Source organism: Balearica regulorum, chromosome 1, assembly GCF_011004875.1.
Source record: "Balearica regulorum gibbericeps isolate bBalReg1 chromosome 1, bBalReg1.pri, whole genome shotgun sequence".
NCBI lineage: Eukaryota > Metazoa > Chordata > Aves > Gruiformes > Gruidae > Balearica > Balearica regulorum.
The window spans coordinates 10749800-10766039 of NC_046184.1; the positions used below are offsets into that span (position 1 = coordinate 10749800).

The 16240-nt window shown below is 36.7% G+C and overlaps 1 protein-coding gene across 2 annotated transcripts in view; it reads left to right on the plus strand.

The window, feature by feature from the left end:
• PCLO (piccolo presynaptic cytomatrix protein) overlaps positions 1 to 16240 on the plus strand; it is a 378115-nt gene that overhangs the window by 243346 nt on the left and 118529 nt on the right. For both annotated transcript variants that reach the window (XM_075771604.1, XM_075771678.1), the window contains exon 10: positions 9607 to 9732. In XM_075771604.1, the coding sequence (XP_075627719.1) occupies positions 9607 to 9732 (126 nt within the window). The remainder of the gene's footprint in view (positions 1 to 9606; positions 9733 to 16240) is intronic.

Genomic DNA, 16240 nt, shown 5'->3' on the forward strand with positions numbered 1-16240 from the left:
ACGATGACTGGAGAAGTAATGCAAAATGAAGGAAAGGAATGTGTTTCTTGCTTCTTTCTTAGCATGACCATAGCATGACTTTGCATGACAAGTCTACACTACACCCTGGACACAATTTTTAGCAGGTGTAGTAATCATCACTGTTTATTGAAGACAGCACAATTTTTCCAAATTTATTAAACATATGAACAGTCTTACTAGGTCAGACATAAGGTTTGTTTAGCCCTTTTTCATGTCTCTGACAGAAGGTATTTAAGAATATAAGGCCAGAGTAAACACAGGGCGATATTTTCACAGCTTCCAACAGTCTGTGGTTCAGCCACTTTGTGAAGCAGTGATTGCTTCTTTGCATTTAATGGGAAACTACTCTTTTCCTAAAGGCTTTTGTTTATGCATTATATTATAGCCAGCGTATACACCTGTATGTCTTACCTATTGTATAATATTATATCCTATTATATTTACATTAATTCTGTTGCTGTTTCTTAAATACCAAAGCTGATACGGATGGGAGAGTCCAAAGCTAACATTTTAAACAATGATGTTCAGCTGTCAGTCAGTGGCATCTATTGAGCCGTTGGTGTTTATCAGTAAACACAGATAGTTCTCAGTGCCTACAGGTCTTTTATATATTTAAATCTACAGTCTACCATAGATGACACCATAGATTCTGATGTGACAGATCATCCAAAAAAAAAGAGACCTGTATCCTGTTTTCAAGTAGATATAAGTGTTCCAAGATGTTAATTCATAAAACACTTTATGATCCTTCAGGATGATAACCAGTGTGCAAATCAGCATGAAGCAGATTTACAGCTGATATAAATTAATGCTGTGCTATTAAAATGACTGCAATATATCTGAATTTCATCAGCTCAGGATTTGGCTTCATGTATATTTTATGCTTTAATTGCCAATGGCCAAGAAGTGCAATAACTGAGTAGGCTTAATCATGTTTCTAGGAAACAACTTCATTTAAGCTAATTTCATTAGAAAGCACCAAAACAATTCTCCTGAGCACAATCTTGAAAATTTTGTACCTATTGAGAGTATCAAGCTCTGATATGGCTCATCATGTTATGTATTCCAGAGAATTGTATAGGAATAATAATGCCAATAAAATTTTAGCCTGGATTTTATTATACACATTACTTTTCCTGCTGCTTTCCAAGTGCCTGATCTGACTTGGGTTTGTTTGCTTTGTCATGGTTCCTTTTTGTCTGTTCTCCAGACTTTACAGAGTGCTTTTATCACAGCTATGATATCTAAATAAATAGCTTGCATTTCTTCATGGGGCTTTTAAGTCTGAACTCTCCAAAGAGAAGTCATCATTGTTTTCTCTGTGGCTGAAAATTCTGTTTCATACAGACAATGGAACGTGGTGTAAAATTGTTCTCGCAGATAAGGGCCTACCAGCACCCTAGCATATGTCTGGTCTAGATAAGGCTGGAGGAGGAATGGGGAGATAATGTCTAGTAAAGCAACACAGGAGGAAGGTATGTTCAGTCTCTGTTCACAGCCAAATAGAGTTGGAAGACTTTGTATTGTTTGATTTGATTGATATGTTCTCATTGCTATGACATGGTATTTTAACACCTTGCAAAATCTGTCATGCCTAATGTCTCATTTTCATTCTTTATCCTCATGCATTTTTCTAATTACTACCATTGGACTTTGCCCAAAAAAGGTCACCCTTGTGCTTCCTTGCTATGATTCAGCCTTCTGGTTTTGAATTTTGTTTTCTGAAGTATTGTTAGAAAGTGATGAAAACTATATTTGGGTTTTTTACCTCCCTCAGTGCTATGTCTGTGCATTGGCTCATGGATCTGAAACACAACACTTAATCTTTATTTTGAGATTTAAACATATCTTCCATTTCAAACTGCTCAGACACATATGTTGTGGCCCTCATCTGGATTTTGCAGCTTAAGCCCATTTCATTTTTTTCCCATTTTACTTATGCATAGTTTCAGTACCAAAGCACATAATATCCAAAGGTGGTAAAACGACCATGGTTTTACAGAAATAAATAGTGATTTTCAACTACCATCTTGAAGGTTATGCTCTTATGCTCTTAGAAATCCAAATCAGTATTGTTTTTTAAATATATTTCTTAAACATTAAGTCACTTAAAAGCCTATTAAAAGTTCATGTAGCTCTATTTCTGTGACAAGAGTCAGATTGCTGCGGACGCTCATACTTACAGTTTCCTGTGCCAATTCGCAGAGACTCATGTGTGATTACTGAAAATCTGTTGTACATTCTAATTGCTTCTTTACTTTCTTTGCTCATCTAATTAGATAGACAAATGGTTTCATACTTTGAAAAATTAGCCCAGAGGAAACATTTGTTTGAGTTAGCACATGAACAATGTTTGCACAGAGCTTCTGGGTCATGTGCCTGCATTCTCCTGCCCGTGTTGAAGTTGTTGCTGCTGTATGGAACTTATCCAAGAATTAAAAAGTATCAGTCCCTGCATTTGGTGCTGGAATTCTATGTACTTTTATAAGAGAAAACAACCCTGGAAACTTAATTTTCACCTTTGTGTGAAGGCAGAACCACCTGCAAAAGCCTGGTATGCCTTGAATTACCCAGTTTTTCTCTGCTCTTTTTTCCATTTTTTTTTTAACCTGTAACTTATGTAAGGGGTTATTGACACTTGTTCGGAAAGGCAAGTCTAATCATTGCTTAGGTGCTGAAATAATTCCAAGAAATCTAGGCTGTTTATACTCTAATGACTGTAGTGGAGCTGCTCACAAAGTAGTAAAACGATAGATTTCATGACCTTCCCTGTGACCAGAGCAAAATCAGCAGATTGGCAGCAATCTGGTCTTTATTATCTCCATAATGGATAAAAATGAACAAATTGTAATTGCAGAGCTCAGGTTATGGTCAGCCTACTCCAGCAAAATAAATTATAGTCTTTCTGCTGTATTGCTACTGTGATAGAGCGAAATGTACAAAGGGATATGATTTCACAGTGGTCTGAGATACACTGAGCGACACGAACTCAGAATAAAGAAGTCTAATTGAACACAAAGTACCTAATGGTGGAATTAAGGAAGATAGATTGATCAATTTTTAAAATACTTTTGCAATGATGCTTACCACGTCACCAATGACAGAATTTATTCGTGTCAAGTTGTTGGGCACTACTCAAATATACATTTTTTTATATATATGTGTGTGTATATATATAATGAATATGCACTAAAACAGTTTCTGATGTCTGGAAGGATAGGAAATGACAAGTGAAGTGTCCTTTTGAAAGTCACAAAGTAGGTTGTCAAAAATCAAAAAATCTATTGACCATTCAGTTTTATTAATATTTTTCTCCGAGTATGGATTTCTCTCAAAAGTAACTCGTCACTTATTAGACATTTGAAATCTTCATTAAAACTAGAATAGAATAGAATGGAGCAATTTCAGTTGGAAGGGACCTACAATGATCATCTAATCCAACTGCCTGACCACTTCAGGGCTGACCAGAAGTTAAAGCTTGTTAATAAGGGCATTGCCCAAATGCTTCTTAAATGCTGATAAGCCGGGGGGCATCGACCACCTCTCTAGGAAGCCTGTTCAAGGGTCTGACCACCCTCTCGGTAAAGAAATGCTTCCTGGTGTCCAGTCTAAACTTCCCTTGATGCAGTTTTGAACATTCCCACGCATACTATCACTGGATCCCAGGGAGAAAATCTAAGCACCTCTCTCCCCACTTTCCCTCCTCAGGAAGCTGTAGAGAGCGATGAGCCCACTCCTCAGCCTCCATTGTTCCAAACTAGACAAACCCAAAGTCCTTAGCCACTCCTCATAGGTCATTCCTTGCAGCCGTTTCACCGGCTTTGTTACCCTCCTCTGGACGCATTCAAGGACTTTCACATCCTTAAATTGTGGGGCTCAGAACTGCACACAATATTCAAGGTGAAGCCACACCAATGCTGAACACAGTGGGATGATCACCTGTTTTCACCAGCTGGTTATATTGTGTTTAATGCACCCCACGATGTGGTTTGCTCTCTTGGCTGCCTGGGCACACTGCTGACTCATATTGAGCTGCTGTCGACCAGCACCCCCAGATCCCTTTCTGCAGGGCCACTCCTCTCCCAATTTATACTTGTGCCCAATGTTACTCTGTCCTAGGTACAAGTTCTGGCGTTTTGACTTGTTAAATTTCATCCCACTAATTATTAGCCCAATGCTCCAACCTATCTAGATTCCTCAGCAAAGCCTCTTGTCCCTCAAGAAAGTCAACAGCACCTCCCAGTTTGGTATCATCAGCAAACTTCCTAATGGTGCATTCAAGTCCTGCATCCAGGTCATTGATAAATATATTAAACAGAACTGGTCTTAGAATTGAATCCTGAGGAACACCGCTGATGACCAGTCACCAGCCAGATGTAGCCCCATTCACTACAACCCTTTGAGCTCTGCCCTTCAGCCAGTGCATCATGAACCCGCTCATCCCACAGTTGGACGACTTGTCCAGAAGGATGCTGTGAGGGACAGTATCAAAAGCCTTACTAAAATCCAGAAAAACTACATCCATAGCCTTCCCTTCATCCACTAAGCAGGTGACCTAAAGCTTCTAAGTTTGTATTTTCAGGTATATATACCAGTGGCTCAAAGCTAACTGTAATGATTTAGTATCCATATTTGTTTGTTATCAAAGTATAAAATGAAATTAGTTGCATAATCTATCTTGTTAAAGTTTAGCATTAGGCTTTTTGGGTTTGGGGTTGTGGGAGTTTTGCGGGGCTTTTTTTGCTTATGTGCTGCATCTGAAGGCTCAGTTAAGATTAGATGGCGAGTAGGATCACAGCCATGGGGGATCAGGAAAAACAGTTGCAATTAATTAGCAGTCTTCTAGCTTTCAAGCATCCTAAAAAGGATTGGATCTTAAATGTGTAGAATTCCCTTTGAAGAGATGTTTTCCTGAAGATATCTTCCATAGAAATCAATATTCAGAGTTCAGAAAGGTGCCCTCTCTCATTCAAAGCATGGTGATTCGCCTTCTGACGGTTAAATGCTCCTGTGTCTTCCAAAGAAAAAACTAGTGGTTTGTTAATCTGAAAATCTAAAATTGAAAGATTCATGTCTGGTTATATCAAAATAATCTGAGAGATAGAAATTAAGACTCAAAACTTAAAAAAAATAATCAAAAAAACAAGGGAAAAGAGATCTGAGAAAGAATATGATTGATAATATTTTTAAACTATCTGCATTCAAGGTGATAAATTGGGCAATGCCACTGCAAAAAGAAGGAGTGAACTCAATACTTTCAATAAATACAGTATAAACAAGTTTGAAATCCCATCTTCACATGAAAAAATACAGCAACATCCAAGCCATATTTCTTTGTCAGCCAGAGCAGAGCACTTGGAGGTCATTGGGCTAAAACTAACTCATTAGTTCTGACTGCCAGGAATGGAATATTTTGTAATTTAAATACAAATATTTCTTCTAATAACATTTGTGCAACACAATAATAATAATAATAATGGAATACAATTTTCTAATTTAGTGCAAACAGATCAAATTAAATTAAATACCTCCTGATTTGTCCAGCAACAAGAACATATGCAAACACACACCCCCACACACCCTGTGGCTGTCCGTTAGCAAGCATGCTCCTACTTAATACATCATGTCAGTCATACATTTAATTCCAAAACCTGCAAATATAAAATCACAAGCCTATTCAAAGTGTCTAGGAATAAAAATCTTTATATAATAGCATGGAAAATAATTTATTTTATTAGCAGTAACATGGACAAACACCTTAGATTTGCAAAATCAGAACCAATATGTCAGCCATGATTTTCAACGTTATCTAGCATAGGAATCCATAGAATTGCCTCTGAAATCAAGTGTCTTGTACACTCATTTATATGACAAACCACCTCTGCCATTCTGTTACAATTAAGCTCTCGGAGATAGACATACTAGGACATTGTGAGAAAACTCTGACCCTGTAGAGTTGCTCCCCTATGTGATGAAAAGTGTCCAGTCCTGCTGATATGTTGAAAAATCCATCTGTTGACTGTGTGGGTTAAGAGTAAGTTACTGTGTGGCTGTTTGTGTGTGTTCTATACTAAGAATAGATGTTTACTGGATTTGCTGAACTTAATAGTTCCCAGTGGTGAGACTCAGATCTGTAACATATTAAGGAGTCTTTCACTAGTGTTTGATCAGAAGTCCTCCGATAAAGGTGCAGAGCAGCCCATATGAATTTTGAAGTCCTAAGGATGGACCAATATATCAATTATTTTATAGGGTACACATTTGCTTTATGCAATGAGGTGCTTATTTTTTTAAAAGACTGTATTTTTCAAGTTTTGTGAAGGACATTTAGACCCATCCTTAGAATGATGGGTTTGCTTTCCCTGTCATGCCAAGAAAAATAAACTTTACCAGTGCTAAATTTCAAATTTGCACTGAAATAAAGTAATTAATTTAACTATACAGTTTGTTCCAATTACACTGAAAAATTACTCTCCTTAACAAAAATAATCTTAGAATTTCCCATAGCACAGTCCCAGAGTGCTGATATAGCTTTTGTTTAAAACACAGCGTCCTTTCTGTACATCAAATCATTTGTGTTAGAAACCAGCCAAGCAGCAATATGTTTAGTTAATCAATTATCATCCATACCAAGTTTATAATTAAAGGAATATTAACTACCATGATGGATATATCTTGTAGCAGGAATTTAATTATATTCCCATCCCTGTAATTAGCTTGGATATTTAGGTGGTATTGTTTTATGTTTATTATATGGGTCCCTTTTTTTTTTTTAGAGAAGCTGAAATATTTATACTTTTTCCATTCTTAATTTGCTGTTAAAAGCGAGACAACTGTTCACTTGTCATGTCCAAAAAAAGGCTTAAAAATATTTACATTATTTTGCATTATTGCATTATTTTGTATTACATTTGCATTACTTTACATTTTCAGGTGAAAGTCTTACAAGAAGCTGACTTCCTTAAAGATATTGCTCTGGTCTTCAAATTACAAAAAAGAAGATAAACATGTAGAGAGGGGCCAAATTGACTAAAATTTTTAGCAAAAATTTCAAGAAACTTACTTAGCAAATTTCATGCTATCCTCTGAGTTTTCACAACTCCTACTGAAGATTCTTAGACATGCCTGCACAGCTTTTTGTAGTGAATTTTTGAACCAGCAAAGTTACACTGGGCAAAAAAAAACAAAGTAAACTTGAGAGGACATTCTTGCTATGTGAAATCTTCATACAGTTGTAACTTACAGAGATATTGTTCATGTTGTCATAGGGTTGAGTTTACATATTCCCTAAATCTCTTATGTGTTCTGAAAGTCTCAAGACTAAATATTACCACGTAGGTAAAACAAAAATGCAGACTCTGAAATGGGTTTATATGACAGATCTAAACTTTGTCTCAAACTTGGATATAAATATAATCTAGAGGTGAATTATGTTCAAGATATGTGTACAAAACTCCTACCTGTACTCCCAGTAGTACCATACCAAAGGCAATTTCTCCTGTTACACACTATGGTGGATAAACAGTACAAGATCTGGTCTCCAAAGAGTCTTGATCTTCCTTTCTATAAACTCAAGGTCTATCTTACCATTTATCATACATTAGCCCACAACCATATCATGGCTTATTCCCACAAAACCCCTGAAACTCATCCTTGGCCATCAGCCCACACTGAAATCATTCACTAAAAGTTCTGTATACTGATAGCAAATTACCAGTGGTCATCCCATCACTGAATCCCCACCCTAATTGTGTTACATTAGGACACAAAATGTAGATCTAACCATCTCCCCAAGAGTCATCTGTACCTATCATCTGAGGTGCCACCAGCCTGCACCATTAGTTGTGTAGCTGAACCTTTTGCATGCTCCAGCAATGTATACTGCTTGATTTATATAGGAGTGTGTTCATCTCTGCATTAAATGTACCTACGTACTCTAATTACTATGCTGTAAGAACAATACTCATATATTTCCTTTTAATTCTTCATCTTTTTTTTTTTTTTTTTTTCCCCTTGGTTGCTCTCACCCACCTGTTTTATCAGTATATTAGAGAAATACAGCATTTTGGTCTAGGCTTGCAGTGGTGGAATGAGCTGTTGCCATGTTAAGTAATTCCTGCTAAACCCCTTAAGCCATAAGTCTATCATGGCTTTCCTTACCTTTATATTGTGCTGTACAGGATCCATGCGTGGATCTGAACAGCAGGCATCTTCCGAAGGAAAAGAAAATGCTTGTTTGGAAAATGTCTAACATGCAATTATGAGGAAAGCTGAGGCATAAAAGATACAGATTAACTAAAACGGGATAGGAAAACTAGTGGAAGCTTTTTTTTTTTTCTTTTTTTTCCCCAGAAACTCAATGTGGCTATTTTGCTTCTGAAACAAACTCAGGGCTGATTTATCAAACACTAATAGCATTATGAGGAAAAACCTTAATCTAAAAAGATAAAGCTTGGCAAAGAGATTGTGTGGTGAGTTTCCTATAGATGATTAGTCTAATCACTCAGCAGGTTTGGCTTATTAAATTAATAAATTGAAAATTAATTATTTAGCCATTACAGTAAACATGGGAAAATCAGCCTTTACATTCCCAGATCAAAGTGTGAATCATCTCATATGAAATTTTCCTCCTTTTCAAAGAAGAAAATTTGTTTTTCTTGTATAGGAAGTATTTTTTTGAAAAGCAAGATAGCACAAAAAATTGGCAATGAATAAGATTAGCTTTATGAGGCTATTTTTTAACTTTATTTTCATTCTCATTTTTCTGTACATAAGGGAGATTAGTAATCTGCTTCTCTCCAGCTAAAATAATCAGAGTGGTCAAATTGTTTTCATCTTTGTTATTTTTTAAAAAGGGAGAAAATATGTTAGATTTGATGATGCTTTACACAGACCTATTGTAGGCTTTTTCCATTTTGATAGTTTGTACATCCCTTGATGTAAAAGATGTCCATTAAAAGCAAATATTTAAGAAAAATAATAGCATCTGCCACATATACGTTCATGTAAATGTACATACAGTGCTGCTGGAGCTCAATGATTTTAGTCTCCATATTTATGTGATTCTAAAAGCTCAGATAGTATAATTTTTCAGCTAAATTGCATGTGTGTTTTAGACATATGATAAAGCTATCCACACTTCACATGGATATCTAGCAATTTAATGCAATTTAATTAATACTGCAAATTATGGTTTGCTTGAAATAGGTTTGCCATGGAAATAGTCCCTTTGCAGTACAGTAAGGCTGACTGAAGAAGGTAGGATTGGCTTCAATGTAATTTTTAGTGAATCAGTTATTTGTGTTATGTCAGTCATATAGTAGTTACTCAAGAAGATCCTTTCCTTCACTGAAACACTTCTACCCAAAGTTAACTCTTTGGGAAAGTGCTGGATAGGACTGCAGTTAACCTTAATCTTCCAACCATAGGCAGAAGTTATTCTTCAATATATTCTTCAGTATATTCTTCAGTATATTCTTCAGTTATCCTTCAGTAACCTCTGATGAGTTATTCTCTCTCTTTATTTCCCATGAATTATTCATTGTTTCATCTTTGTTTAAAGTTTTCTCTTTCTTTTGATCACAGGCAATGGACTGGGAATCCGAGTTGTAGGTGGGAAAGAAATTCCAGGAAGCAGTGGGGAAACTGGAGCTTACATTGCCAAGATCTTGCCTGGGGGCAATGCAGAGCAGACGGGGAAGCTGATAGAAGGTAAGATAAATGCATTATCAAAAAATGGAACGACAGGAGAGTTGGGAGTTCGGTAGAATTCCTTTTAATATACATTTTCTCTTGCACAACAGGCACAATCTTCTGCAAGGAGTGAGGGGCATCTGAGAGCCCCTCTAAACCTCCATGAGTCTTAAAGCAGAAAAGGACTGATAGAAGGTCATTTTATGACTTCTATAGCCAAAGACCATTGTCATGATAAGCAGTATTATGGCACATCTTCAGTAGTATGTGCCAACATGCTGTCTGCACTAAGGGTAAAATAATATTATCTAGAGTCCAACTGTATATCGTGGATGTATATCATCAACGTATATCATGGATGTGCTGTCTTGAAGATCTTTAACCTGACTTGATCATCTAGGTATCTGTTTTGGATTACTTACATTTCTTAGTTGCACAGGTAAAATAGATCCAGTTCTCTCTCGGTTACACGCACTAACCTTTTTTGAAATTCCCTAAAGTCAGACTTGACTGAATTTATCTGACCTAACTTTAGTTTTCCAGTTTTAGTCATCCAACTTGCATCAACAGGCAACAGAGATAAAGAAGCATCTACAGAAGGGCAATTATTTCATCTACCATAGACTTCTGTTTCCAGAACTGGGAGTGTCTTCCTCATTTAATTGACTTTAAGAAGACTGCATTAGACCACACATCATCTTTTAGGCAACTAAAGCTAGGTGAAATGAATTTAACTTAGTTATCATAACATTTTCTATGATTATTACAAATGTGATATTCTGTCTAATAACACTTCATTTCTATTCATGATCTCATATATGATCCCTTCTCTGTGTAACTATTTTCTAGTTCCCTTTTTCATGTGAATATCTATATGCACCTGAAATGTCAGTTTATCCATGGACAAAAATATAATACATTTGTTTCTAATTCATTCAACTAATTTTTTTTATTTCTTTAATAAAGGCAGCTATCCCAGAAAAAAATAGAACAAAAGAAAGAAGATAATCAGCAATAATAGTTCTCTCAGGCAGAATTCAATTCACATAAGTTTTATGAATAGTAAACATGCAACAAAAGTCATGATTAAATCAAAAATACTTTTCAGATAGAAAAGCTAAGTGAATTGATTAAAGAATGTATTTACAAACAATAGATTAAATATGTTGTGGTTATTACAAAACAGTGTCACGCCTTCACCTTGCTGCTTTTTACATCCTTGGTCATTTCTTTGCAAATATTTTAATGATATACATAAAAACGATGCATGTACACTATGTCAATGAGATGATATATCAACAAAAATCTTCCTTTATTCCCTATAGAGTTGATTCTGCCATTCATATTTAATGCGTAGTATCTCACTCATCAAATGATAGAATAGTGTTATTTATTGTACATGAATGATGAACAAATTGACATTAATTTAGTTTGTTTTGAAGCATTTGTTTGGGCTCCCTCCATACAAAAGAGCAGGTTTTTCATAACTGTGCTAGATCATGCATGCATTGTTTCAGTACCAAAGCAGGTAAAAAGGAGAATGTGGTTATTCAACATTTCCCCAAGACTGGACATTTCAAGAAAGAGTATGAGCAGTTACTGTTTGGAATTACCTCTCTGGTCTTTTGGTTTCTCTTGTCAGGAACTTCACTGGAAATTGAGGTTTAAAGAAGTTCTTCACTCACCGTATAGGTATATTTTAGCAGTGATGAAGAACATCTTGGATTTACAATAACTACAGGAGAAGTTGAGACACGTCAGTTTGCTTTTCTGTCCACATAAGTATTTTGAAGGTTTATTCATATTATATAGAAAGATGAATAGGACAGTAAAATATTTATTCCTTTCTTTCATTCTGCCATCATATGATCAGCTATGTTTCTTATCTGACCTTTATAAAAGTATCCTAGACTTGGGTATGTTGACATAAATCAACTTCATCGAAATCACTATACTTAATCTGTAGAATTTGTCCACACAATGTCCCAGAATGTGTTTTACTATTGATGTGTTAAATGTTCTGTCAGAGAGAAAAAATGCTTTCTGCAGAATGTACCATTACTATAGCATACAAGACAAAGACTTCCCCCTACTGTCATTTACCTTTTAAATCTTGCCTTTATGTGTAGTTTACTTTTTATGTTATTTTAGATGGCTATCATAGATCAACAAAGAACATTTGTCTGCTTCACTGTTAGATTTTTTTGTTTGTTTGAGTGGAAATATGGCTGATGCACATTTAATCTCTACCCTTCAGAAGTGCTAAAATCCATTGGGGTTTTCAATCATTCTCATGTTGATCTGTGTAAATCCAGCCAAACTGATAATGTTACCAATATTGCTAATATCATTGTGTCTGAAAATAGAGGCTAGCCTTCATTTCTTTTTAAAGTTATTTGCTGTCTCTTGCCTTACATACAGAAAACTTTATATGTCATTATCTGTAAATAACAATTGCATATTAGTAATTTGTATAGTAATCATGAGTCACTTTTCCTGCTGAAAAGCTGTGTGACTTCAAGTTAGAGTATATACCTAGTCATCAAGTAAATGATTACAAGCTGATATCTTGACTCATTAGCCTTTCTAAGAACATGATTCACTGTGAAAAAATCCCATCAACCTAATTAATTCCTCTAATTCTAAAACCAGAAAACACTGGGTCAGGTCTGAAAATCCTATCGATAGCATAAGGGACAGGATAGATTTACTGTGGTTATGAAGGAAGCCAAAGTCCTACCTGCTGCCTGCATGACTACATCTATGAAGAAATGACACACTTTAAAATACAGATAGCATTCCTTTCCTAAGGGAATAACAATCCGTAAAATTTTAGCCTATTTAAATAGCTTTTGAGGAGTCTTAGTGCTGAAAATTTTATTTATAGTTCTGACTGGCAAATACCGGTCGTCTTGGTTCTCTCACCTCGAATTGCTTTCAGATGTCAAAAATATCTCTGATTCATCACTCATTGGCATTACAAAAACTGGAGGTGGAAGACTCATTCCACTGAGCTCATCAAGTGCAGGGACTGTGTCAATTTGATAGATGTGTCTGTGCTCCCTCTCGTGTTGACAGAAACAGTTCAGGTTTATTCCACCTGGTAAATCTACTGGGTGAATGGCATTTCTGCCAGCATTTTTCAGAAACAGAAGAACCTAGAGTAAAGCAGAAATAAAATATTAATGTGTGTTACCAACTGTTACAAATTTGGTGGATGCCCTCAGCATTCAGGTTTTCTTACTGGACCATTTCAACAGGCTGACTGGAGAGCCTGGGAACTGGTGAACCATGCGTGTCTTTGCTCCACGTTTCCAAACAGCCAAGCATGCTGTGTTGGAATGCTTAAGCCATCTGACACTCACCAAGATGAAGGGCTTCCCTGACTTTCCAATCTCCTGGCAATTCTGGGGAACTTGCATGGTCTAAAAGCTAATGTTGGACTTGAATTGTGGTGATCTTACTACCTTTGCTGGTGCTCCACTCAACAGCAACCATGACCACAGAGATTTTTGTTAACGTGTCTGAGGCTTTATGGGTGCATGTTTATTTTTGATATGTGTGCCTCATTTAAATAATATCTTCCCAAACTTAAAAATAGGAAAATCATATATAGTGAAGACAAAAACTCTTATTATTAAAAATACTGAAGTAGCAATACCAGTTTCTATTTTATAGCAAATATAACAATGTAACATTTCTAGCATAACATGGAAGAATGCCGCCTACCTTATGAGTCACAGACCTTCACTGTAGAATTTTAATATATAAACAGTCCGTGCTAGCAAAGACATGCTATTCAATTCAATTGAGTTGATTTTTTCATTTTATAATTTAATAAAAATATTCATCATACAGGGATATTTTAAGCTTCCCCACTCCAAAGCTGGTCCAATATTTTAAGAAAAACTATCATCTGATGTATGTACAGACAATGAAAGATAATACCACCCTGTTAAAACTGTTAAGTAGTCAGAGAAAAGAAAATGCACTGCCATTTGGGAGTTCTGTGGTAGCTGATGGTGCCCTTCCCCTCAGTCCAATCCTTAGGCACTTGTTTTGATCTAGATTAATAACTACTCCCCTTAGGATGCAAGAAACATTGCTCCTCAAAACACCATGAAGGTCCTCTAGGAAGAGCCACCTGTAGCCTGATGGAAAGTCCAAGAATAGGTAAAAGCACATCCAGTGTCCTCAACATCAAAGTCTGAGGATCGATGGTGAGTTCTTAAATGTACTCAGTATCTTTTAGACTTAGATTCAGCTGCTAAGATGCAGATGGTCAGTTTTCCAAACCCATTAGTTGCCTTTAATTGTACTGGAAGTTCCCCAAGTCACATGGCCAGTTCCCCTCAGCAGAGTATTTTGAATGAGAAGGTCTTTATTGGGAATGTCAGAGCTCTCTTTCACCTTTAGAAACTGTGCAATCTCAGAACTTTAAGATTCCTTCAGAAAATAAAACTGAAGTCTTCCCATTCCTCTTATCCCTATTTATTCACACTTCTTTTCCTTCTTCTTTAGAAAGTCTTACATAGTGTTAAATATTCAAGTGTGACAATTTCCTTTTGTAAGAAGTGCTTTGGTGCACAGCTCTCTCTCGCTCTCTCTCTTTCTAATGCCCTAATATGAGGCCGAATAAACATGAGAATCATTCCTCAGATTGGAACTAAGAGCCTTCCCTTGGACTGTCATGGGATGGCACAGCTTATTATCTCTTGAAGCCATGGACTATGGCCACAATGTCAAAGATAACACTTCCTCACAGATATTAAGCCAGAAATATGTTCACTGCCTGCCACCATACAGCTTTCCACACCAGGACTGACATATGAGGTAAACAGGGTGTACCAAAACATGCCGTGACTGGCAAAACAGCCACATCTAGACCAGTGGGAAGTGCTTTCCACCCAAAACAGAATATGATAGGAAAAGGGAGCAATGAGCTATTTGGATTACCTGCATGGACTTCAGAGACCAGCCAAGCTCCACATCTTCAGTTCTCTGAAGGAGGCAGACCCAGGAAGCCCTGTCAGAAGTCTGCCTTAACCAGAATGATCTACAGCTCTCACCCATAGTGTATACTTTGGCTTCTGACCTAGCTCACTTCAAGCATCCCATGGCCTCAGGCTTCACAGCAGATGAATGTATGCTGAGAGATTTCTTTGAATCAAGAATCACTTGACCACACAGAAATGTGACTGAAATACGACTGACTTAGCAATATGAGAGCCCTATGTAGCAATTTTGAGTCTAGGGAAGCCTGCAAGTGAAAGCTGAAAGACAACCAACAGGTTCATGGTGCATGAGCAATCTCTAATGCACAATGAAGTCTGTGTTAACTGGAGAAAAATATCTTGAGTATTTATACTATTTACAACGCTTCTCTGAGGAGAATGTCAATAAGGCTAGTGAGTAGACTAGAGAGGAGATGGCCAATGTGGTGAGATGATTAACTGTACTTTGGTTGCCTAGTATAAGTAAGATGAATCTGGGCATAAGAAATGTGGGATAGAGGCTGTTGGAATATTAGCATCACTGTTTAATCTGCAAAGTATTTCCTGGGTTCTGGGCAATAACATATTTGAATACAAGCAGCTTTCTCACTCCTCCAGGTAAAAGTGCCAACTAGCCAGCTTCCAGAAGCTGTTTCACCTCAGTTTTGCCCCAGGGATGTTCCTCTCATGTGTTTTTAGATCATAAGTTTTCAATCATAACTTTTAAAGTTTTTAGGTCTTGTCATCTTAAATGATATTATTTACTAGCATTGGAAACATATGATTTATTTTAAGTCCTCTCAGAAGAACAGTGGGACATGCAACTGGATTATTGACCAGTCCATGAAAGGATTATAAAGAAAGTGTAAAGAACAATTTTTCTGCAGCTTGTTTGACGCGTTTTTTGGGTTAGTTTGGATAGCACCAAGTGCTGAATAACAAGACCAGACCCAGTTTCAGAAGGTCTTTTGCAAAGGCAATAGCATGTGTAATGGCTGTCCATCTTATCAAGACTATATTTGGTCATATCATAGACATGCTTTAGATGTTGCTTGGAAAACGTGATGTGGCTGGAATAGTCATGGGCACCTAAATATTTGGAAAACCAGAACAGAAGCGGTAGGTCACTATCCTTCCCCCTACTCCTTTTGCCACGCTTCCCTCTTATCCCTGAGTTATAGATGGCATCCAGAGTAACACTGACTGATCTCGGTCATCGAGCAGTGGGAAGTGCAATAGGCACCAGATCTTCCTGAATTTTAAGACTGTAACGAGTGCTGCTTGCTGTTTAGCCAGCTAAAATTAGAAACATTGATCAGGGCATCACAAAGAAAAGAGATTTTCCAGTCCCCATGAAGCTGGGGATAGTGAAAAGCCAGCACCCCTTCTCAAGTTCCTCTGATAATTACACTACTGGCAGAAAGTAGATAGCATGAAAAAGTAGTAGAAGCTGGAAAATGATGAAAAGAAATTAAAAGAAACACAGGAAGGGAAAGAAAAATTCTCAAAAAACTTTGTATCAGGTCTTAAAT